The sequence below is a fragment of the Corvus hawaiiensis genome, chromosome 13 (assembly GCF_020740725.1).
Source record: "Corvus hawaiiensis isolate bCorHaw1 chromosome 13, bCorHaw1.pri.cur, whole genome shotgun sequence".
Taxonomy (NCBI): domain Eukaryota; kingdom Metazoa; phylum Chordata; class Aves; order Passeriformes; family Corvidae; genus Corvus; species Corvus hawaiiensis.
The window spans coordinates 2,535,273-2,557,977 of record NC_063225.1 but is presented as its reverse complement, the minus strand read 5'-3'; the positions used below and the strand labels follow the sequence as shown (position 1 = coordinate 2,557,977).

The window sequence follows — 22,705 nt, the reverse complement described above, 5'->3', positions numbered from 1 at the left end:
ATCTCTGTCGGATGGTTACTAGAATCCTCTGGGAAAATGGCTGATTTCGCCTATAATGTCACATTTACTAGACACATATGAACTGTTTGCTCCCATCAATAAAAATGCTGTAACGAATGTCCCAAACGTCTCTGCCCCGGGGTCCTTTCCCCGGGCGCCAGCTGGGGCTGTTATAAACGGAACCAACTCTCCGTCAGAACGGCTCCCTGTCCGCGACTCCGGCAATAAACCTGTGCCTTCTGAGGAGGTCTCAATTTTTTAAAGAGAATGAGCTCTCGAAACAGAGCGGGTGCCCGGGCACCCGAGGGAAGGCTGCCTGGGGAAGGTGCTCGGACAGGAGAGGTGCCCGCGCAGCCCTCAGGGCTATCGTGACATTGTCGTGAGGCGCAGCTCGCGGGCACATGACGTCACCCCGCGGCCGCGCGTTGCCAGGCAACCGCCACGTCCCGCTGTGAGATGGCGCCGCTGCCCGCCCGCGGAGGCCCCGCCCCCCACAGAGCTCACACTGCCATTGGTCGCCTGCTTGGCCAATCAGCTCGCCAGACGCGTTCCCGCGAACATGCGCGCCTGCTTTCAAACAATCAGCGGGGGCGGGCCTGCCCGCCCACCCTTCCGCGCGGCTGGGCGGGCTCTGTTGCCGGTTGGTGTTCAGGGCTGTCAGTCAGCGCGGCTGAGGGCGCTTCTGGTCGCTCATTGGCGCTCGTGGCTGTCAATCAGCGCGGCGGGCGCGGGCCGGGTGTGATGCGGAAGAGCGGCGGGCTCGCCCCGCTGGTGGCTGTGGAGGGCGGGCGGCTCCGCTGGTTCCGGTGGGTTTCGCTGCTCGGGTCGCGCTTTGCCGCCGTCTGCGGCGCTGGAGGCCCCGCGGGAGGCGCAGCGAATAACGGCAGCATCGCCCGCGCCGCCGCCTTGAGGGGCCTGAACTGGCGGCCGCCGAGGTCGCCCCGCGTCCCTGGGGCTGCCCCCGGCCCGTCCGGGTCCGGCTCTCCGGGGCTGATCGCGGCTCTGGCGGCTGTGCCCTCTCGTCCGGCTGCCACTGCTCCCGGGGCTGGGAAGGGCTCTAAGGAAAGGGGACAGGGCCGGTGGTCGTGTACAGCTGGTGCGGTCTGGGGGACGGTGCTGCCTCAGAGCCTGCTGTGAGGGGATCGCGGGGGTTGCCGGCGGTGCGCAGAGGCCGTAGCTGCCTTGTGGGGCCTCCTGCCAGCTCGCTTGGAGGGTTTCCTTGGACAACAGTGGGCAAGAAGTCCTTCAAACGTTATGAAGTGACTTTTAAGTTGGAAATAATGCTCTTGTAATGTTACATTATACCAAATGAGGACTTCAGCATGTGCTACACCTATGTGCTCAAACGAGTATCTGTTTATCAGGGAGTAACTTACCTTGTAACCAGACTTATCTTGTAGACCAGCACTTACACACAGTAGCTTACTGTGAACTCAAACTCACTGCTCAGTGTAGACAAGCCCTTGAGACTCAAAGAGTCTTTTCATTAAGCAGTGAAATCTGGAACTGACATGATACTCTTCATATTTCCGTCATACTTGTCCTATTTTTCCTTTTGGAGCCGTTATCCAAGTGCACAAAACCAGCATACTTTCAGTCTTTAATACAAAATATAGTTATTCTCTAGAAGACTACGAAGCAACATGTAAAAGTGGGGATAATTGTCATTATGTATCACATCATATGTATACTGTACAGTATTAGAACTTGCAGAAAATAATGTCTGGTTGTAAGTGAACTTCAGAAATTATATAATGTCAGCCTATGAAAAACCCAAATAATTGTTTTAAATGCTAAATTCTTGGAAGTGAGTAGGCTTGGATATATGAGAAACAAGTAAGAAATGTGCAATGACTGTTTAAAAAATTATATTTTTGTGTATGGTTGGCTAAGTATGATGAGGATGGTGCTTTTTGATTCCTCTTGTATTTTACTCATGTGTGATGTTTTCCTGTCTTGTGGTAGGTTTTGCTGGATACACAAAATCAATATTAGAAAACAATGTCCCTTGACTTTGATAGTGGAGCTCTACAAACTCAACATGAAGATGAAGACTATGACCAAGAAGATTATGCAAGAGAACAAGAGGTGAAAAAGAATTAAGTAATTTCATCTGAAGTCTTGTGAATTTAGCTTCTTCCTATCTTTTAAGTGCTTAAAAAGAAAGAAGAAGGTTTATGTAGTCTGGTAAGAGCAAAAGAGGGTGCAAACTGTGCCACTCTTGAAAAGCATAAGAAATAAAGTTCAGGTGTGTTTTAGTTGTGGTGGTATTTTTCTCTGTTTGTGTCCAGTTGCTTGGTCCAGAGCAGACCACTAATCATTGCAGTGATGACTTCTTGAACGTAGTGACACTGACTGGCAAGTTCTTATCTGGATTTCCATCCAGTTTTCTCAGAAAGAGCATGTTTTGAATGTCCACTACCTCTCTTGGCTGGAATTTAGAGAGGAAAAACCTTGGTATGATTAGTTTGCAAACCATTCTTTGAAATTAGTCTGTCCTGGGACATATCTACCAGGTGGCAGATACATATATACCTTGTTCTGGTGCAGCTCTTTTCTTAAAGAGTTTGGCAGAAAAACCCTTTGGTTGGTACTCTAGTCTAATAAACATTCTGTGGTATAAATTTCAATGTGAATTTCAGCGTTGTGAATTCTTCCTTGAAGGAAGAAATTTAGGATTTTGTGCAAGTGGCCTACTTTGCCAGGTGGTTTTGGGCTGAACTTGTATTAATTCTTCTGAAGAGCAAATAATGTATGTTGTTTGTTGTGTTTCAGTTGCAACAACTGTTGACAGACCTTCCCCATGATATGCTGGAGGACAGTGGAGACCAGCTTTCCAGTTTTTCAGACTGTAGCATTCAGGAGACTGAGGAGCAGTAAGGCGTTTGGCACCATTTTTTTTTTATTATTTATGTTACGCTTTCAAGAACAGAGTAAAGTCTTGGTTGATGAGGTGTGTAAAAGCAATCCAGGTGACAAGGGAGCTGGAGTGCAATTTGCAGTAAACTAGATGTGCCTTAATTTAAGAAATGATGGTTTGTTTTTTCCCTGGAATGATTAGTACATAGTTAAGCTGCTTGTGTCTCTCTAGGTCACATGAGCCTGGGAAGCGTGATGGAAGGTGGAATGATCATCCATTGATAAGTGATCCTCCAAATGTAAGCTTGTATGAGCAGGGATGTAATTACTGCTTGTTCATAAGAACATGCTAAATATTGTTTAAATTCATTACAGAAATACATGTAGGTGACAGGTTTTGGTATTTCTTTGAAGTATTTCTAATGTGAGGGCTGGTAACCTCCGAAAAGGAGGGCGGGGTGAAATGAGAGTTTTGAGAGAGCAGTTCTAAACCTTGTATCCATTCATAGGGCTATGAACAAGGACAAAATCTGTACCCTGAACAATTCTTGTGTGACCAGCAAACTGATCTCGTTGAAAAACGTGGGAAGAATTGGAATGGCCTGCATAATGATGACGAAAAGGAACATTTATATGATGTTAAAGAAGATTACTGTGGCCAGAATGGTCAAGATGATGCTGATGATGTGTATCTTGGTAGAGATGGGTTTAACTCTCCAAGTTGCTACCAAGAGAACAATGTGTATCATCTTCCCGAAAACTTCAGGCCTTATACAAAAGGCCATAAACCAGAATTTAACAATCAGCAAAATAAAATAATAAGTTTTCCAGATGATCCGAAGGAACATCTTAAGGTATGTCAGAAGCTGACATGTTTTTCTGTCTCTTTGAAAATTTTCACAGGTCTTTAAGTATTGGTAGTAGTATTTCTGAATGCCTTCACTCTCTGACAATCAGTTCAAACAGTGATGGGAGGCTTCTGTAGCCTGTTTAAAAAAATGAAATGTGAGTAATTGGATTTTCATATGTTTGTTATGATTTTTTTTTCTTTCTTTTGTTGCCTTGCTAGAATTCCATGAGGTAGAATGAATGTGATTCACTTAAGTGTGTGCTTAACTCTATTGAAGTTAACACTTCACTGCTCTTCTAAGGTGGAAGCTTTCATGAAAAATTCTATCATGCTTCAGTGGTGTGCTGGATTGAAGCCTGAAAATGAAGAGCTGCTAGAACTCTTCTTATTGTCAACCTGTAAAATGAAAAATATTTTCACTGAGCAAGGCTATAGTTGTGGTTTTAATTTATTTCCTCTTATGTATGTATTGTCACAACAGCAATTTGTTGCATCTGATGTTGTCAATGGCCAATCCCCAGAATCTTACAAAGTGACTTATAAACCGTACCAAAATGGCATTCATCAAAATATTCCAGGAATCCAAGAAGGAAACAGAAGAAATGAAGTGTTTGAAGATTTGCAACATGAATTCTTGGGCAATGATGAAAGTAAGTGTTTGCTGCTTAGACTTGAAATAAACTTGTGTGAAGAATTCACTGGAAATCAGTGATAGAAAACATGTTGACTTCAGTAGTTTTTCAGTAAGAGGACAACTAAAAGTATGTTGATGTATATAATCTTTTATATCTAGAAATTACCTCTTTTTGATCAGGGTATATGAGTTTCAGGCTATTAAAAACATAGTTCTGACTGATGAGACTGAAAAATTATTTCTGATGGCTTGATGTCAGATCTTGTTGGCACTTTGTCTCTTTCCATAATATTGGAAAATAACAACTCACTGTACCTTAGGAAGTGATGCCACGTTGGGCTTTTCTGTCAGGTGCACTTCAAATGACAGAACTACTTCATTAGACATGTTGTAAATCTGTAGTGACCACAAGTCTGTGAGTTCACAGCATGTCAACTTTTATCTGGGCTTGCTGTTAGGTTGGAATTGTGTTGGTAGTTCCCACAATCCTTCAGCCATTGCTGCCAGAGCAATTTGTGTGATGTGAATCAAATGTGGATTAAAAAACAAGATTTTGTGCATCAGCAGTGAACTTAGCACTATAAAAAAAGAGGTATCTTGGAGCAGGAATTACAGTGATGACTTTCTTTGTGTCTGTGCTGACTTGTCTGTATGCTATTTGAAATTTGGCAGATTCTTCAGAAAATATGCAGATTCTTCAACTTCAAGTTCTAAATAAAGCAAGGGAAAGACAACTGGAAGAACTTAATGAAAAGCTAGAAAAGAGTGCACAGCAGATTAGGTATTTGAATCATCAGCTTTCAATGGTCAAAGGTAAAATGTTTTGTGCTAATTCTTAGGTTTTATTCATCTCTAGTAACTTTTTAAATCTGAGACTTTGCTTTTGAAAGTGTCTTTGAAGGTATTTATCATACTTATGAACTTGATTTGGGACTATATGCACCTAACCCTCTCCCTCCAAATATTGTTCTAAATCAAAATCTCTGGATTGACTGCATAACTGTCTTAACTTTTACTGTATTTTCAAGACCGGTGTTGTTTTCCAGAGTCCCCACATGTGAGGCATCACAAATGTACGGAAAAGTGAGAAGTTTGCCAAAGTAGTCTTTTAAAAGTCAGAAAATTAAAAAAAATTAAAAAGTCAACACCAAAACACTCACGCCCCAGTAGGAGAAGTGGACATTTATGAAAAAGAAATCTATTTTTTTGTGCTCTCTGGTTTAACAAGCCATTTCATAGACTGTATGTATAGCAAATCTCTTTCAAAAATTATAAAATCGGTGGTGGAGACTGATGATTGTCTTAATTTCCCCTTTCTTATAGGAACAGATGAAAAAGAGTAGTAAACTTAGAGTGTAAGGGAGGATGTGAGGTCCTCCTGCTGCCGGGGTGGGGCTTGTACCTTCAGGACCCTGCTGGAAACAGTATATTGGAGTGCTCCCTGCTGCCAGGAGGAGACAGTGGTTGCTGGATGGAGACTGAATGTTTTTGTTCAGTCTTCTGTTGTCCACAGTATGAGACAGAGTGAATGGTTCTGTAGAGCAGGTACTGAAAGTTATGTTGCATGAGGTTCTTGGGTGGCTGGCCATGGTTCTCACACTATTATGTCTCTCTCTTCAGATGAAAAGGATGGTTTGGCTCTTAGTCTTCATGAGTCTCAGAAACTCTATCAGAATGGAAAGGAACGGGAACTGCATCTTGAGGGTCAAATCAAGGCTCTTGAAACTCAAATTCAGACTCTTACTACCAATGAGGAGCAGGTACTGTGCTGTATTTTTAGACTGTTTATTGTGGAAGACCTCTGCAGTTAAATGTGTGGTGTGTTTGCATTAAACAGAAGTGCTAGTCTGTTAAAATGCTGCTCATGATCATTGCAAAATACCTGATGGATGGATAAGATTCATTGGTTGAAAATACTTTTTATTAAAACACAGGCATTATCTGAGGACTTTTGGCACCTCTTGCACAAAAAACATTGAACTGATGTACAGAATACTGGAGCAACAGTAAAATATATGTAACTAGGAGCTTCTCTAATGCTGTTCCTACAGATACTGAAGCAATCCAAAGTGGCAGAGGTGGCCATGGAAAGCTTGCAAAAGCAGCTGTTAGAGCTTCAGCGGTCAGATGCCCTCCAGCGAGCCAGAGAACAGCATGAGGCCATTATTTCTGCACTCAAGCAGAAATATGAACAGCAAGTACTGTCATTGGAGCAGAAACTTGATACTACAAAATCTGCGCTCCGAGAGCAGGTGAGAAATTATTTTAGGATGCTGAGTACCGTACTGGCGAGACTGTAGAACTCCCCATGTTTCCCACACTGCATTTCTTGATCTACAATTCGAGTAACTCCTTCTGGAAGCTGCTAAAAAGTGGAAAGGAAAGTCTCAGCATTATGAGGCCTATGAGGTATGTTTTCATAAACATCTCCAGGCAGTTGCAAGTTCAATTTGTGAGTTCGTACACAGCAGATGCAGAGGAGGCAGGAATTTATTGTCTTAGTTGCTCTCCTGAGCTTTCCTTCTGTGCACAATCTTTTTTTGAAAGAGTTCTGCAAATAGCTCTGGGAAAGAAAAGGACTAATTAAGAAATAATGTGATATTCTTGCAAGAGGAAAACCAAGAAAAACTCTTTATTGAACGATCTGTTGCCAAGATTTGGTCTCAAAATGCTGAAGGATGACTAACCAGTGAACAGCAACTTTTATTTTAGAAGTAAGGATTTAAAAGTAGAGAGGGAGGAAAAAGCTGTCTTTAGGATGGAGGTTGATACAGATTGTATCACATGGTTGTAGACCTTACTGAAATTATTCTACTTGATATGTCATAAGAATTCATTACACTATGAGAAATATTCAAGCAATGTATTCCAGGCGGGTCTTAATAAATTGTCCTCTTATTTCAAATAAAGAAAATAAAATTTTCTTTATTTGTCTCAACATACAAAAATAGATGGGTTGTATCTTTGGAAAGGTAACCAATGCTTGATTCTAAACACAATGCATTGCTAAATTTTTGTCTGTTAGTACCACAACAAAACTTACACAACTTTGTCTCTACTGTAAAATATATGGTAGCATGTTTGGGGTATTTAAAGAGGGAGATCTTGTTTTTGAGAGAATATAGAAAAGTCAAAATACAAGGCACTGGGCCTCCCAGGTCTGTGTAGGTAACTAAGTAATGTCATGTAAATGTCTATTTTGTGTATCCTGTGAAAAAGAAACTACAGTTTCTCTTTTACAGGGTATTGGCACTTGCTAGCTTGGCTTAAGCTCACTTAAAATAAACTTGAGTTAAGCTCTGGCTTGGTATAATGTGAAGGCTTGATTTTTCTGCAGTAGACTAAGTGTATGTGATTAATTACAGGAGATAATCTGATGTGCTGAAAAGAAACTGCTCTAGGAAATATGAAATGATTCTCATCCATGTATGTTTATATATGAGTACAACTACTGTCTCCCAGTGAAAACTGAACTTTGATGCTGTAAGAGGTCACTTGTCAGCCAAGGATAGTGTTTGATCTGTGATTGATTTAGTTGTCCTCTACCCCTCTAGGTATCTGATTATTTTTCTCCTTTCTCCTGTATGTATTGACTTTTTCTGTATCTGAACCTGTTCTAGATGGTTAAATGTTTGTAACGTGAGTAAAAATATTATCTTCCTAGAAAGAGCTTTGCAAAAATCTAGGAGAGCATGTTAAGCAACTTGAAAAATTGCTGGAAGAAACCAAATGTGAAAAAACTGAAATAATAAATCGACTGACCAGAAGCCTAGAAGAGAGCCAAAAGCAATGTGCAAATTTACTGCAAACAGGTCAGCCTTTTACTCATACTTTTACCTTTCTTGTAGAAATGCCTTCAGTTTTTCTAAGTATGAACTTGCGTATCAATGTTTCTATGGAAGTGGAATCAACATCAAGCTAATTGTGTTCTAGACTGTTTCCTATGCAGTGGATTAGCCAGACTTAAAGCTAAGTCTAGACTAAGATGTAAAGCCAAATAAAAATAAAAGCAAACACCATCTCCAAGCCCCAAACAACAGTGATTAAACTGTTTCCATAAGTACTTTGTGCTGCATTTGTGTAAACCTTGTTTCATACTGAGCAGCAGTGTTTGGGAGCAAACTACTTAGGTTTTGTATTTGACTTGAATTGCCATTCTAAATTCAGATCTCAATGAGAAGAATTGTTTTGGGAGCTGGAGGCTGATCTTGGAAACCTCTATCATAGGAATAGATTCTGAAATATTTTGCAATTTGTGTGTTTGGCTTTTGCCTACCTTTACACATTGAAGTCTTTTGATAGTAATGTATTTAATAGCTGTTGGTGAGCTCAAGGAAATAGAAGCAGTAATGTCTATTGCCAGAATCAACACTGCCATTTTTAACAGAGATCTTTCTTCAGGTTAGTCTTTCTTGCATATTTATGACTTGCTCCTTTTCTCCCTTGTCTTTACTACGATAGGCTCAATGCAGGAGACAAACCAGTTACGGTTTCAGTTGCAGCAAGCTCAGTCTGCACAGATGATAAGCAACAACATGAACAAGGCTTTGCAGGTTAACTAATTTTATTGCCTATTTTATGCTTGAATAAAATGTTTTCATTTGATGGGGGGTGGGCATTATAACTAAGAGGTTGGTGGTTGAAACACTTTAAATTTTGGGGGGAAACAAGCACATCATCTTTGGCTACTTCATCTCCCAGTGTTGCATGTTGGACTTCCTCCCTCCCCACCAATTAAAACACAGCGGGGCAATTGTATTGGCAGAGATCTGATCTCATACTTCTGTCCAACCTGCTTTTGGGAAAAAAAAAAGAGTGTAAATTCAGTGTGCTGGGAGTCTTGTAACTTAATTAGGAGATACCATGTTATGAAGTTTATCTTTTGTCAGCAAAAGGGAATGCTAGAAAGCCCTCTGTAACGTATGAGTGGAAGTCTGTGTTTCCAATTCAGTTCATATATTTGATTTAAATCTGTTATCTTGGAAACTATGAATCCTACTGAGTACTAGACTAACAGCTGTTTTTCCAGGTGTGTACTTTTCTGTTGTCATCTTTTTTACTATACAAGGGCAGCAGGAAAGCAGAAGAGCAAAAGAAATAATACTTTATAGATGAACTGTAATAAGAACAGTAGGGAATATTTCTTGTATATTTTAACTAATTTGTAGTTTTACCATATGCTTTGCTAGAGGTATCAAAAATTAAAATAGAAATAAGTTAATGCCAGACAATTCAACTAAATGCAGCTAAATATAGCTATATTTAGAGGAAGAGCTTAATGTATTTGTTTTCTTTGCAAGAGTTATCATGGGCTTGATATGTTGGCTTGGAGTCTCTCTGGTCAGTGTAATTTTTTTTCTGTCTCTTCCTTTCAGGAAGAATTAATGGAACTGAAAGAAGAAATAGCTTTGTATGAATCTGCTGCCAAGCTTGGGGTATTTTTGAATGATGCAGGTGGAGAGAGGCATATGAGCCTGGGTGATTCCTATGTAGATCTGGGAATTAAAAAAATCACAGGGGAGAAGCCAAGATTCTGCAGGTATTGAGTAATTCTTGTTGAAAGAAAAATTTTAAATCCTCAAGAAATTATGCAAGTGATGTATAAAAAATAGGGTCCTACTGGATGAACATACAGGTTTTTGATGGATACTTGAAATACTCCTTGTATTGCCAGGTAATCTGAGAAACAGAAAAACTGTACTAATACCAGAAATTGGTTGCCTAATTGCTGCTTGATAAATCTTCAGGTTTTATAGAGACTGTATTGCTGTTCCTTTAATTGTATGAATTATATTCATGGATGCTTTTTTTCCTCAAAGCCTCCACATAGTTACTTAAAGCTAAAGCTGTCTTGTACATCAACCAGTTGAGTTGTTTCAAAACACTTCACATCATGTGAGAATGAATCTTTTGAGGAAACAGCTGAATTAACAAGTTCTCTGTAAATTAATTGCAACTTGATGAAAAAGCTTTGATATTCATATCCTCTTGTGCTTTTTACTATTACATCTTAGACATCCTGGTATTTCTTGTAGCATTAGTTGGTTTTCTCTTTGTTACCACTGCCTTTCAGATAAATGTGTTTTGTCTTTTAAATACTGAACTGGTTATGTCTTTTCTGACAGTGCAATACAGAACAGAGACATAGATAAAGAACTCTCTAAAGATGAAATTATTGTAGAATTAAAAGCTGAGCTGGAACGTTTATTGAGCAGTAATAAAATGAAGAGAAACCAGATTACTCAATTACAAAATAGTCTCAAAGATTGCCAGAAGACACTAGAGGAATACAAGCAGTTGAAAGCAGAAAAAGCATCAAAAGATTCAGAGGTTTGTTCTTTACACTTCTTTAAAAGTCAAGTATCCCTGGGTTTTGGTGAACAAAACCAGCATTTAAACTTCTTATGAGAATAGGTCAAAAATTTATGCATAGCTGAGTATTCATAGCAACTCCTGTTTTGTATCTTTGATTGAAAAGAAAACAACTGAATAGCAGAACTTGGGCAGCATATGCATTATTAGGTGAGTTGAAAATGATAACTTACATGCTTGAGAGTGCTTAGTGGCCACCTTGATTTTGTTAGAAATAAATTTCATTGGAAAAAGTTGGTTTTCTTTAGCCAAAAGGACCTTGTAATTTCTCTGAGAGAGCTGATAGTACCATTAGCTTATACAAACAGAACATTTAACAGATTGCCTTCAGAGGGCCTTCATTAGATCAGCAAGGAATTTCCTTGATGCTGCATCTCTCTTCAGCCCGTTTTTGCCTTCCCTCTCTAAATGGATCAGACTTGCAGTATCTGTACATGGTGCCATGGATGTGGGATAGGAATACAACATATGTGAAAAGTGTGCTCTCTGTTGGATGACTGTTGTCATTCAGCTTGTAAGCACAGCATTGAGTGTGTGCTTCTCCAAACCTTCATGATACTGAGTTTTAAGAATTCATCTAGAATAGCAGTGATACGGTTATCTTGCACTGCAATAATTTCCTGTTCTTTTATTTTTTTGAGTACAATTTTTATTTGACAAATCTAATTTTTTAAAGCATTAACTGCTAAATCATTTGTATCTTGAAAGATATCATCTTAATTTTATTTATTTTTAGCCTGCCAAAAATTTGAAGGATGCTTCTGATAATCTAAAGGAAGAAGTTTTGAGACTCAAAAAGGCTAATGAAGCTTTGCTACAGGAAGTTGAGGTAAGACAGAGATGCTGCTTACCACTACAGGAAAAAAAATACACAAAAAACCCCCACCCTGTGCTAAAACCTGTGAATAGGAAAGGTTCTTACAACCCACATATTACTTGACCCTTGTTTGTCCAGGCCCATACTTCAACTATTGAAGAACTGAAGGAAAATGAGGAAAAACTGAAAAGCTTAAATCAAGACCTCTGTTGTCAGATGAGAAAGATGGTTGAGGATTTTGATCACGATAAGCAAGAAGCCATTGACAGGCAAGTCTGTTAACTTTGTTCAGTTTAATTTGTGGATTTTCACCCTGCACACGTGATCTTGTTCCAGCTATCAGGTACAAGAAGAGGTCAGTGTTCTAGGTAGTTGAAACCAGGTATCTTTCCTTTCTTGAAATTGTAGGTGTGAGAGAACTTACCAGCAACATCATGAGGACACCAAAGCACATTTTGAGAAAGAGCTGATGGAGAGGTTTGCTGCAGAAAAGCAGCGGCTTGTTCAAACTTCTGAAGAGACAATCTCGCAGTTAAAGTAAGACTTACCATTATTTCCATTTTTACTGAAACTTTCATGCTTCCTGTTTGACCTTCACTGCTAGTTATGCTTATTTTAAAGCTGACTTGCTGTCCTGTGAGTATGAAGGCCAATTGATAATAAGTATCTGTCCTGTGAAGGGCTAATATAGAGGAGCTGAACAAAGAGATGACTGCAGTGAAGGAATGTTACATTGGAATTTGTCAGGAGAAGGACACCTTGGAAACCACTTTAAGACAGAAATTTCAACAAGAGCAGCAGCTGAAGGAAGAGAAGGTACAAATAGAAATTCCTATAAACTATATAATTTCACACTGTTTTCAAGATGTAATATTAATAAGTGTATTTAATTTTGTAAATGTTTGTGGAACATACTTGAAAGACATGCAGCTATATCAGAAAGTTCCTACATATGACTTACTGGTTTTTAAATTAAGCTGGTGTCATGTCCTGGGCTTGAAAATATTGTAGAAGTAATTCTTTCCAATAGCTGTTTGTTTTCATGTAGTGATCTTCCATAATTCTGGCTTCTGACGATGCTGAGTCAGCCGTATGACTTTCAAATTCATAAGATATTTTCAAAAAATCCTGAATGATGATACAAGTTTACTTCTCCCTTTATAAAACTAAAAAATACTGTGGCTTTTTTAAGTAGTAATGAATTCAGACTGATTTGATTAAAAACTTTGCTTTTCTGAAGATATCAGTGTGCAGTGACTAAAGTAGATCAACTGTCTGGGTAAGAAAGTATAGTAAAGAGGTGCAGCTCAAAGTATGAGGGGAGTAAAGATGCTTGATAGGAAAACTTACTTGACAGCAATAGCCTATAATAACCTCTGATATGATATCTTAAAACACCTTTTTTTGAGAGTTGAATCTCTTGTCTAGGTGTCCTCAGTAAGATCAGTGCACGGGCTCTAGAGAGTTAATCGTGTGTCTCATGCATTCTCATCACTTTGTACCAGAGCAGTTGCTATGCCTTGGAGAATACTTCATTTATTTATTTTTGGTCTAGCTCAAGAAACAGCTTCTAGAAGAAAAAGAAGTCTCCCTTAAACTTCTGAAGACTGAGCTTGAAGAGGAACACACCAGGTCCATGATAGCAGCAAAGAAGCAGTGGCTGGAAGAAAAAGAACAGCAGGTTCAAGAGGAAGTTGCATTAGCGAAAGCTCACTGGGAAAAGGAAGAAAAAGAGGTGTGAAACTTAGATCAAGGAATTTCAATTTTTTTTTGTTCTTTTGCTGTTTATTTTCAGGAACAGAACTTTATGTGGTGTTATTGTGCCATTGGAAGTGGCTGTTAAAGATCTGTCATTTTAAAAGCCTCTGAAGAAGTCATTGGGTATTACACATGTTTCAGATTTTTAAAAAATCCCAAAACCTAGATCTTGCAAAGTGAGAACCAGAATACCCTAAATGTCACAGCTGGTAATATGCTGGAGTTTTCCACCCTGATCTTTGAGTTAGCAGTTATGCTTTCTGTTGTTTCACTCAGGTATCATGTAGAATTCCTTTGTGTATCCTCTCCCATAGAAGAAAGCTGTGATGAGTCACCAAACTCTCTCCTCTCTGTGCATGGTTTTGTTCTTCTGTTAAGGAATATCATTGGTGTGAGCAGTGTTTCATTTGCTAAACACCAGTGAAATCTGTTTATTTGGACACTGGGGAGATTTTCTTAAAAAATATTTTTTTCCGTAGAATAAAGAACGAGTCTTTGCCCAATTAGAAAGAGAATGGCAAAGTAGGCTGGAAGAAATGAGAAGACCTGTAGTTGAATATAATGACTGCAGCTGCCAAACTGACCCAGTAACAGTTGTGGATGAAGTTTCAGCTAAAGAGTTAGAAGGGACTGTGGAAGACCAGAGGCTGCAGATCCAGAAAGAAAATACAGCCTCTGAAGAGGCCTTAAAAGAATTTGAATTAGAACTGGAAAATAAATACTGTAAAAATCTTGCCAGCCAGGTAACAAATAATTGTTCTGTCTGCCTGGAGTCTGTGAAACTGCTGTGTCCAACTAAGTCACCTAAAAAAACCAAAAGTGGACTCTTCCACTGACTTCCTCTTAAGCTTAGTGGTTGATATTTGCTATATTAGAAATAGAGGTTTTTTTTAAAAGTTCTGAAAAAACTCTAGCATGTAGCTTGTTTTTCACACTGTTAAACAAGTTTTGCAGGAGTTTTGAACAGAACTGAGCAACACTGACTTTGATTTTATACCATTTTGCTAAAAATAAATTTAGTATTTGTCATTTTGACATCATTTTTGCATCAAGAAATGCATCAAGTACTACCGGTCTGATTCTTTTAATTTCTGTAAACACAGGCAATCCATAGTGAAGTCTGTTCTTGCACTGTTACATGAAAGTAATTATAAAAATGTATTCAGTGTACCTACCTACCTACTGAAGTAAGATTCTTATCTGTTTTAAGGTAGATGCAGCTTTAACCCAAGCTCATTCCAAGTGGCTGCAAGAGTACAAACTAAATCTAAAGATAGAACAAGAAAAATGGGAAAAAGAACACCAAAAGACTACAGCAAAGCAGGTAGCCCAAAATACTACTATATGTGTATTGATAAGCAGTTATGTCTTCCAGATCCCATATATTACTGAGGGATGAATGTAGACATAGGCTCAGGGAATCACAAAGGAAAGATGTTTCTTGTGTACTCCGGTCCACACCCAGTTTTTTGCCTATGTAGGTTTAATTTTTATTAAATAACTTGACAATATCTCCAATAGATTTGTAATGACTCAGAGTTATAATTTGTGCAGCTGTACATGTGTACATATGTTTATAATGACTGTGTTGTACATTTGCAGTTAGCCCTGGTCCTCTCAGCTGCTGAGGAGAAATGGAAGAAAGAGTATGAAAGTACAGAGAGATCTGGACCAAGAATGAAAGAACTCGAAGAAAAGATAATTTCTCTGAGGAAGGAGTTGGAGCTAAAGAAAGAGGAAATCCCTGCAGCTGTCAAAGCAGAGCTAGCAAAAGCCCGTGTGCAGTGGAACAAAGAAAAGCAAGAAGAAATTCTGCAGATACAAGAGCAAAATGAGAGAGACTACCGATCATTCTTAGATGATCATAGAAACAGAATTAAAGAGGTCCTTGCAACAGCAAAGGAGGATCTTGCAAAGCAGAAGAATGAACTCTCCATTCAGAAAGAGGCAGAAATAAAGATGTTACTAGACCAAAAGCAGCGAGAATGGGAGGCTCAGGAAGCCAAGAGACTGCAGGATGAAATTAATCGGTATGAAGAGAAGACTCTGGTTGAGCTGGAGTATTTGTTGAGTGAAATTCATGAAGAACTAGTCAAGTGCACACATAGTAAACATTCTTGGAAGGACAAGTGTTTTGACTCTCATGTTCAATTAACCAGTCAAGGCAAAGAGAAACTGAAGACTTGTTTACAAAAGGCCTATAGGACCACAGTTTGCACAATTCTGGAAAAGAAAGAGCGAGAATGGAAAGAGGTAATATTTCTGGAAATTATAACTGCCAGTCAGAAAAGGGATTTGGGAAGTCAGTCAGGTTTGTTTTCTCCAAAATATCCATGTAATTGTGGGAAATATAAAATTCAACGTTTGTGTTCATTGATAAGAGTACTGTAACACTAAAAGAAGGCTAAATCCACAATTAGCAAGCGAAAAGTGAAGGGATGTAGCCATGACTTCTTCAATCTTTAAAGAAGGGAAAGTCAGGTTAGGACTGTTATTTATGCAAAGATTTGTAAATTAAGGAGATGAATCCACTGATTAAGTTTGGAAGCCTGTTAAAGGCTCCTTGTGATCTCTTAGATGGGCTGTGATGACAAAACCCACCTCAGATTTTTGCATAGCTGCAAAATCCAGTTTGTAGTGGTGATTGGATAGTGATTGTGGATCATGTTACACTTTTTTTCCCTCCTCTTTATACAAATAACGATGAAAACAGTAAATCCTTTCTGCAACTTGCCTGCAGTGGATCAGTTTGTCAGTTATTCAGTTCTGTCTTGGGAATAAGATTCTTGCTTATTTTATTGTGCCTCTAGGAAATCTTTTTCAGTATGCCTGCCCAAATGAGGAAAGATGTCCTACCCTCTTCTAGAGGAGTTTGGGGCTAAGTCAAATCGTGTCCCAAAGCCTTTGTTTCTGTTGTTTTAGCAGATCCTTCTTCTTGCAGTGCTTATGCTTTTAATAAGTTTTTTGCTATGGGGAGCATCCCACCGGAAATGCCATTGCCACCCAGCGTTTAGTAGCTGGGGAATTATCCAAGAATAGGACAGACAAAATGTCTTGTTTTTCAAGAGAAGATGGGATGTTACCATTTCTTTAGTGTCAATATATTTCTGTTCAGCAAGTGGGCCTTAAATGTCTTCATGTCACAAGCCATATCCACAACGGTAAAGAGAATCAGGAGCTTTTTTCCCTTGCCTTAGGCACCTTCTGCAATGGATATGAAATGCCTCTTGGTAAACTGTTTAATATGCCTTTGAACCTCAAAACGTTGGTTGGCTTGAACCACCTTACCTAGTGAAGTCTTTTTAATTTCCTAGTAATGTCTTCCCTCTTTAAAAAGCAAGTTATCTTCAGCTATTCAGAGACAGGGTATAGTTCTGTAATCTTAAGGGCTGCTGACATTTCTAAATAATACTCAAGATATTCAGGCAGTGCTGTTGCAATCATCTATGCTAAGTTAAAACTTCTATATAATAGAATAGATGTTTTCTTCTCTGTTTGACTTGTAATCTGTGGTTCTACTACAGGTTTAAAGTACCTGTGTTAAAGTTACTAAAGCTACTTGGTGGCCAGGGTTGGTTGTGGTGTGGAACACTTTTTTTGCTCTGTGTTGGGTTTTCAGAAGGTGTTTTTCAATTGCAGAAATATGAAGAGCTAGTGAGTAATGCAAATAAAGAATCATGCTCTTACCCACAACATGGTGCAGGAGACACTGGGGATGTGGCAAGACCTCCTGTGTGCAGTGTTGAACACCAAGCAGAAGCACAAAGGAGACTGAGAACACAAACACCCTTGCAGGAAACTGGAACAGACAAAGGTACTGGGTTTGATCTTAATCTGGCAGATTGCATATCATCAAATTAAGCTTGTTAGTAGCAGTCTTTAATAGTCAATGTCCTATTGATGACCCCAATGCAAAGTTAGTTAATTAGTGAATATTTGGGTGATAGAGGAAGATACAGTTCTTCTGACTGTAAGGTTGTTTAATATTGCATAAGCCAAGTTAGTCACAAAGTGCAACAAATGGTACTGGTCTTCAGTTTACTGATTTAATGCTAGGCTTTGAGGTTTCATTTTATCAAATGCTAGTAGCTTTCTGCTTTTTAAAGCCATTCTTCAGGAGGAAAGGAATAGCTGTCTCAGCTGCTAGAGGTGTGTGTATTCTTTGGGGGTTGTTAGCACTGAAACCTTTGGAGTATATAACAGTTCATATGCTAGGCAATGTTGACCATGGTATGTAGGGCATGGTCTGAACTATGTCTTGTAAATGGGTAATACTAAATTGGAGCTTCGAAGATTGAATTATACTACTTGCCCTTGGCATTACACAAGACAAGGAATTCTGCATTCATGTAAAAGATGCTATTGTGTCAAGAACTTCCTTGACCTGGCATGGTAGTTTTCTCTGGTTCTTTTGGTCAAGAATGTAGTTGAAAAAGTGTGAATCCCTGGGTGGTGTTTCTCTTCCTTTGTTTTCCCCCTTCTTCCCTTTCCCCCCACTCCCTGTGCCCAGTATGTACTTTAGCATTGTAGCTCTTCCCAAGGCTGTCACGTGTACTATGGCAAAACTGGAGACAGTATAGATGGGAAAAACTTCATGGGAGGGACAGATGTCCCTGAGGCTTTCTGTTTAGTTTGAGTTCTTACGCAATTGAGGAACATAAAGCAGCAAAGCCCAAGAGAGTGTTTGGCTCTGTGCCTGTAGTGTGGCTTGAATTCCTTCAACACCAACTTAACAAACGGTCTATTAGCACAGAACAATACCAGCACTGCAGTGCTCCTGTCTCTCGAGCGCCCTGGCCTGGCTGTGGGGAGCAGCCCTCACTCCCCTGGAAGGAGCCCAGTCTTTGTGTATCCCTTAACCAGACTCAGCTGTGTGTGAGGCTTTCCAGCTGGGACAGTTTCCTTCAGCTGACTTCAAAAGATCCTGCTTGGCTGTTGTTTTTTGGTTTTTTTTTTAAAAAAAAGATACTAAAAATATTTTAAAAGCATTTAACCTGCAAGTCTTTTTGCTGACTGAAGAACTCAGATCATCACTTATGGAAGTACATTGAGGCTGTGAGGGCTGTATGAGTTGATAGATGCTGCTGACCTTCTGGAGCAGGGTACCAGCCTCTTGTGATTAGTTTAATTGGGCTAAAATGTTATATGCTTTCCAGTGAGAGGAGGACTAAGTAGAGCACTGAAAATAGGTTGGGCTTGATTCTTTTTTTTTTTGGTCCCATGTTGATGTATAACTTTTAGCAATTACTGTTGCAAGTCAGAAGTGTACAAAAAGGAACCTTGGGTCTCAGGAAGATTTGTGCTGCAAACACTGCTGTCAGGAGCTTGAAAAAAGAGAGGCTGTGTGCCAGGACTTGACACGAGAGCTAGAGATGGCCCACAAACATCTTCAGCTTGCTAGGAAGGAACATGAAGCTAAGTCAGAGGAAATCCAAGGTTAGGATTGTTAGTCACCTAAAGACAACTTTGATTCCCTCATCTGTTGCATCTTTTAGTTTTCAGTGGATACTGGGGTTTTGGTTATTAACCTCAAAACAAACAAGAAAACCTCTCACCACAAGAAACCAACGAAACCAACCAAGTTTTATCTCGTATCTTTCTACCTCAAAGGCACAATTGCTAACCCAAAAATTAGTAATTCTTTTTCAAAGTTTGTCAAAGCAACCCTTGTTATTTTTTTGTCCTGTCCTTTCTCTACAAGGACACTTGATATCTCGGTTTAGTGTTAGTAGTGGCATATGAAGGCTTTAAGCTTATTTAATTACTGCTATGAGATGACTTTTGTATTCAGACTTCATTGAGGTGTGTTGGGATCGATTCCTATCTGCTTGTTACTGCAACAGCTATACTGCAGCTGGTGATGCTTTGGGACATTGGCTCTTGGACCAGAGGCAGCAGTTATTACATAAACATCTCCTGAACTTGAATTTAGAGAAATGCAGTTGGATTATGGTTCATCTTTTTTTTAATAGAAAATGAGGAGGTTCTAAGAGCTCTAATTGCAGAAGACTCTGAGATGAAGATGAAACTGAAAGACCAGGGATCACCACCAAGGTATTTAAAAAACTAAACAAGATGATTTCTTACTTTGGTAAGATATAAGTTGCTTTTTTGTGCAGTGTTATGTGTATGCATTTCAGGTCACTGTCAAGGGGAGGCATCTCAAAACCCTGTGCATCCTCTGATTCTGTGAAAGGTCTGGAAGAAATGCGTGCTCACTACATTAAAGCTGTGAGCAAGATTAAGTGTAAGTACTAAAGTCTTAGCTAAAAATTTATTGGAGGAAAATAAATTAGTTTGTTGCTTCTTCCTTCAGCCAGCTTGGACAGGAATCTGACAACCAAATCACATGAGAAGTAAATTTTTCCATCTTATTAGAGTGACTGTGAGAAATGGAATTGTCACCCTAAATTCAACATGTAATTGTGATGGGTGAAGCTTTGTTTTACAATCCTTGCTTTGTTGCACTGAATTATGTCTTTTAAAGTGGTAAAGTGTATTTTGAGAACTGATCTTTTTCTCCAGAAAAAAACCTACCTAGCCTGCAGCTTGTTCTGAGAGAAACTCTGCTTTCCTCTTGTGCTGTGTCCTGCCTTCTGGCTTAGTCAGCAACCTTCAGCTGAGGAGAAAGGATTAAGTGTAGCACCAGGTTTTACCTGAGTGCAACAGGTCCCCACATTCCAGCTGTGTGGTCATAGAAATGTTTCTAGACCCATATTTTGCCACCCAAAGTTCCTCCCAAATCCCTGTGCCTGGTGTTTTCTATTGCTGCTTGAGATACAGAATCAGACAACGGAGTTCCTTTCTGATGCTTCCTATTGACCTGCTCTGGTTTGCCCTGGCATTCCTCCAGTAGGCAATACTTGGCACGAGGATTTGGTGCAATGTTGGCAGGTAAACCCACGCCCTTGCTGACTTGTTCCAGGTCTGTTAGACAATCCCAGTTTGTGGTGTTGGCTTTTTCCCCATTCTGGGGGAAAACTGGTACTTATAAAGTGTGTTTTGTAGGTGATATGCTTTGTTATATCCGTGAAAGTAAGGAAAGAGCTGCTGAAATGATTAAAGTGGAGGTTTTAAGAGAGCGCCAAGAGACAGCACGGAAAATGCGCAAGTACTACTTGACATGCCTTCAACAACTGCTCACTGATAATGGCAAACATGAAGGGTAAGTTCAAGTATGTTTGGAAATGACTGTTGGCTTTGCAAGAGGTGTGTAGATGTTAGTCTGGTGTTTGTCCACCTTGGAGCAGACAGGGCCTGGCCTGAAGTCTTGCCAGGCCAGGTTGGCACCAGGTCACTGCTGAGCTGCCTGGCACACTGTCCTTTCAGTATTCTCTGACTATCAATAACATTGCCTTGAAGTAAAATGTAGAGTTGAATTACCCTTAAACTTGTTTTTGTTTTTCTCCATGTTCTGCAATTCTTGACAGAGCTGAAAAGAAAATCATGGATGCTGCCAGTAAACTTGCTACAATGGCTAAAGGACTCGAAACGCCTCTTCGGCACATTCCCCAGCGCAAAGCTACCCGCTCAGGTGTGCTGGATTCTGTGGTCCTTCTCTTCTTGATCATACTGCTTTAATGCATATTATGGAAATGTAATGGAAATGCTTCTCTTCCAGTATTATCTTCAATTATCTATCTCTTTCCTTCCTCTCCTAGCTCTACATTTAAATTCTGATCCTGGAGCTGAGCGCTCCAGAAGAGATTGTGTGCTTCGGACTAGGTCACACCATATGGAAAGCAAATCATGTAGTGAAAGCAGTGCTGAAAAAGCCACTGACAAAGTTGTCCAGAAGTGTATTCCACGTGACTTGAAACAGCAGTTTGATGCAACACAGACCAAAAGTCAACATGTGCTTCACGAAACAGTGACTTCAGATATTCAGAACAGGAATAATTCTAAAAATCTGGATGGTGCTTCTAGAGGTGTTTTACCAGAATGTTACTCAAATGAAGATGGAAGAAGAGAAAAATATGGCCCTGTTATAAATGTAGACAAAGGACCTTTGTATGCTGTGAGTAATGATGATGCTCCTCCATCTGCTGGTCAGGTAACACTACAGAATATGCAAGTACTCAGTGCTACAAATGGCCACACCGGCTCTGGGCCAACTCATCACATGCTTAAGAGCAAGAATGGAAGAACAGGCTTGAAAGAGGATAAATGTATCCAATCATGTGGAAAATGGAGAACTAAGTCTAAGCGAATTCAGGAATTTGATTTTAAAGACACTCCAGAAAGAGATGAAGGAAGCAGCAGTGAATGGAGTTCTGAGAATGGAAGCTTGCATCTGGATTGTGGTGAAATGCCTCTTTTGTATCCTCAACAAAAAGCCAATACTAATGTTCAAGCACAGACTGGGTACTGTGAAGAGTTTCCTCATGTCAGGTCATTTTCCCCTGCAGATGAAAATGTTACTTGGAGAGATATTTCTAGTGGCAGTGGCAAGATTCTCAGTACAAAAAGCAGCACAAAAGTTTACAGTAGAGACCAGCAGATAACAAACCCAGAGCATACTTCATTCCTCAGCTCTGACAAATCAAATTCAGCTGTCCCACAACTCAATGCATCATCAGATTCAAATGCAGGAAAATGCTGCAAGAAATGCTTGGAGAAAAATGGTGTGGGATCCCCAGTCTCATCAGCAAGATAGTGATTTTTAATTAGCCTACTTTCTAACTTGAACCAATACCAGCAGTCCTCATTTGAAGGAAAAGATTAACTTGATGTTTAAATAAAAGTGTGATGATTGAGGAAAATCTATTCTACTGTGTCTGTTTTGTGATCCATGTTACATGAACAGATTTTATCAAGTTACTTGAAATATTAATGCAGACTTTTGTTTACCTTTGTAATAACAATTTCATAAATGTTTATAGTGCACTAGATACAAATTTATTAAATAGAATCTATTTTTGTATTCAATTTAGCTTGCAGTGCAGTGTTTATCTAAAACCAAGCTACTGTAACTTGTGGTCATTTTTTAAATGGCTATCAAAATTCCTTCCGAGCGTAATGAGAGATGTTTTGGGATTTGTTTGAAGTTAGTCTTTTAATTGACTTTTCCATTTTGAAGGACCTCTTGTAAGCCTCTGTTTGTGTTCCCACAACAAAAGCAAATATGCTTGCATTTTTTCATTAAATTATCATAACAAATCACGTTTCAATTATTCTTCCCTTTGATACAGTGAAAAATAGCTCATACTGGGTATAAGAAAGGTATCAATTAGAATGACCATGTTCTGTAGGTGTTTCTTAAATAGTATAGGTTATCAGGATAAACTGAAGATGTAGTAATTTGCCCTCCTGATGCTTAGAAATTTCCTACTTTAAAGGCCTGCTCGCATTTTAAAGAGAATTGCAAAATGTGTCTTTTTTCCTAGACCTTTTTCTTTCCTTGGGATGGCATTTC

The 22,705-nt window shown here is 39.4% G+C and overlaps 1 protein-coding gene across 3 annotated transcripts; it reads left to right on the top strand.

Annotated features, from left to right (window-relative positions):
- Positions 1–722: 722 nt before the first annotated feature.
- CEP152 (centrosomal protein 152) lies at positions 723–22,056 on the top strand. Of its 3 annotated transcripts, XM_048318045.1 has the most exons (27): positions 723–806; positions 1,966–2,088; positions 2,776–2,876; positions 3,092–3,158; positions 3,369–3,713; positions 4,191–4,359; positions 5,016–5,156; positions 5,964–6,103; positions 6,395–6,595; positions 8,008–8,155; positions 8,805–8,896; positions 9,719–9,882; positions 10,469–10,673; positions 11,452–11,544; positions 11,671–11,801; positions 11,941–12,069; positions 12,213–12,348; positions 13,088–13,267; positions 13,770–14,033; positions 14,501–14,614; positions 14,893–15,543; positions 16,930–17,104; positions 19,263–19,344; positions 19,431–19,537; positions 20,299–20,455; positions 20,721–20,824; positions 20,952–22,056. In XM_048318045.1, exons 2-27 carry the CDS (start codon positions 2,002–2,004, stop codon positions 21,944–21,946), a joined length of 5,178 nt encoding a protein of 1,725 aa, XP_048174002.1. In that variant the 5' UTR covers positions 723–806; positions 1,966–2,001; the 3' UTR covers positions 21,947–22,056. The 3 variants fall into 3 exon arrangements, with proteins under 3 accessions (XP_048174002.1, XP_048174003.1, XP_048174004.1); XM_048318046.1 differs by lacking the exon at positions 13,770–14,033; XM_048318047.1 differs by lacking the exons at positions 13,770–14,033; positions 14,501–14,614.
- Positions 22,057–22,705: the final 649 nt, after the last annotated feature.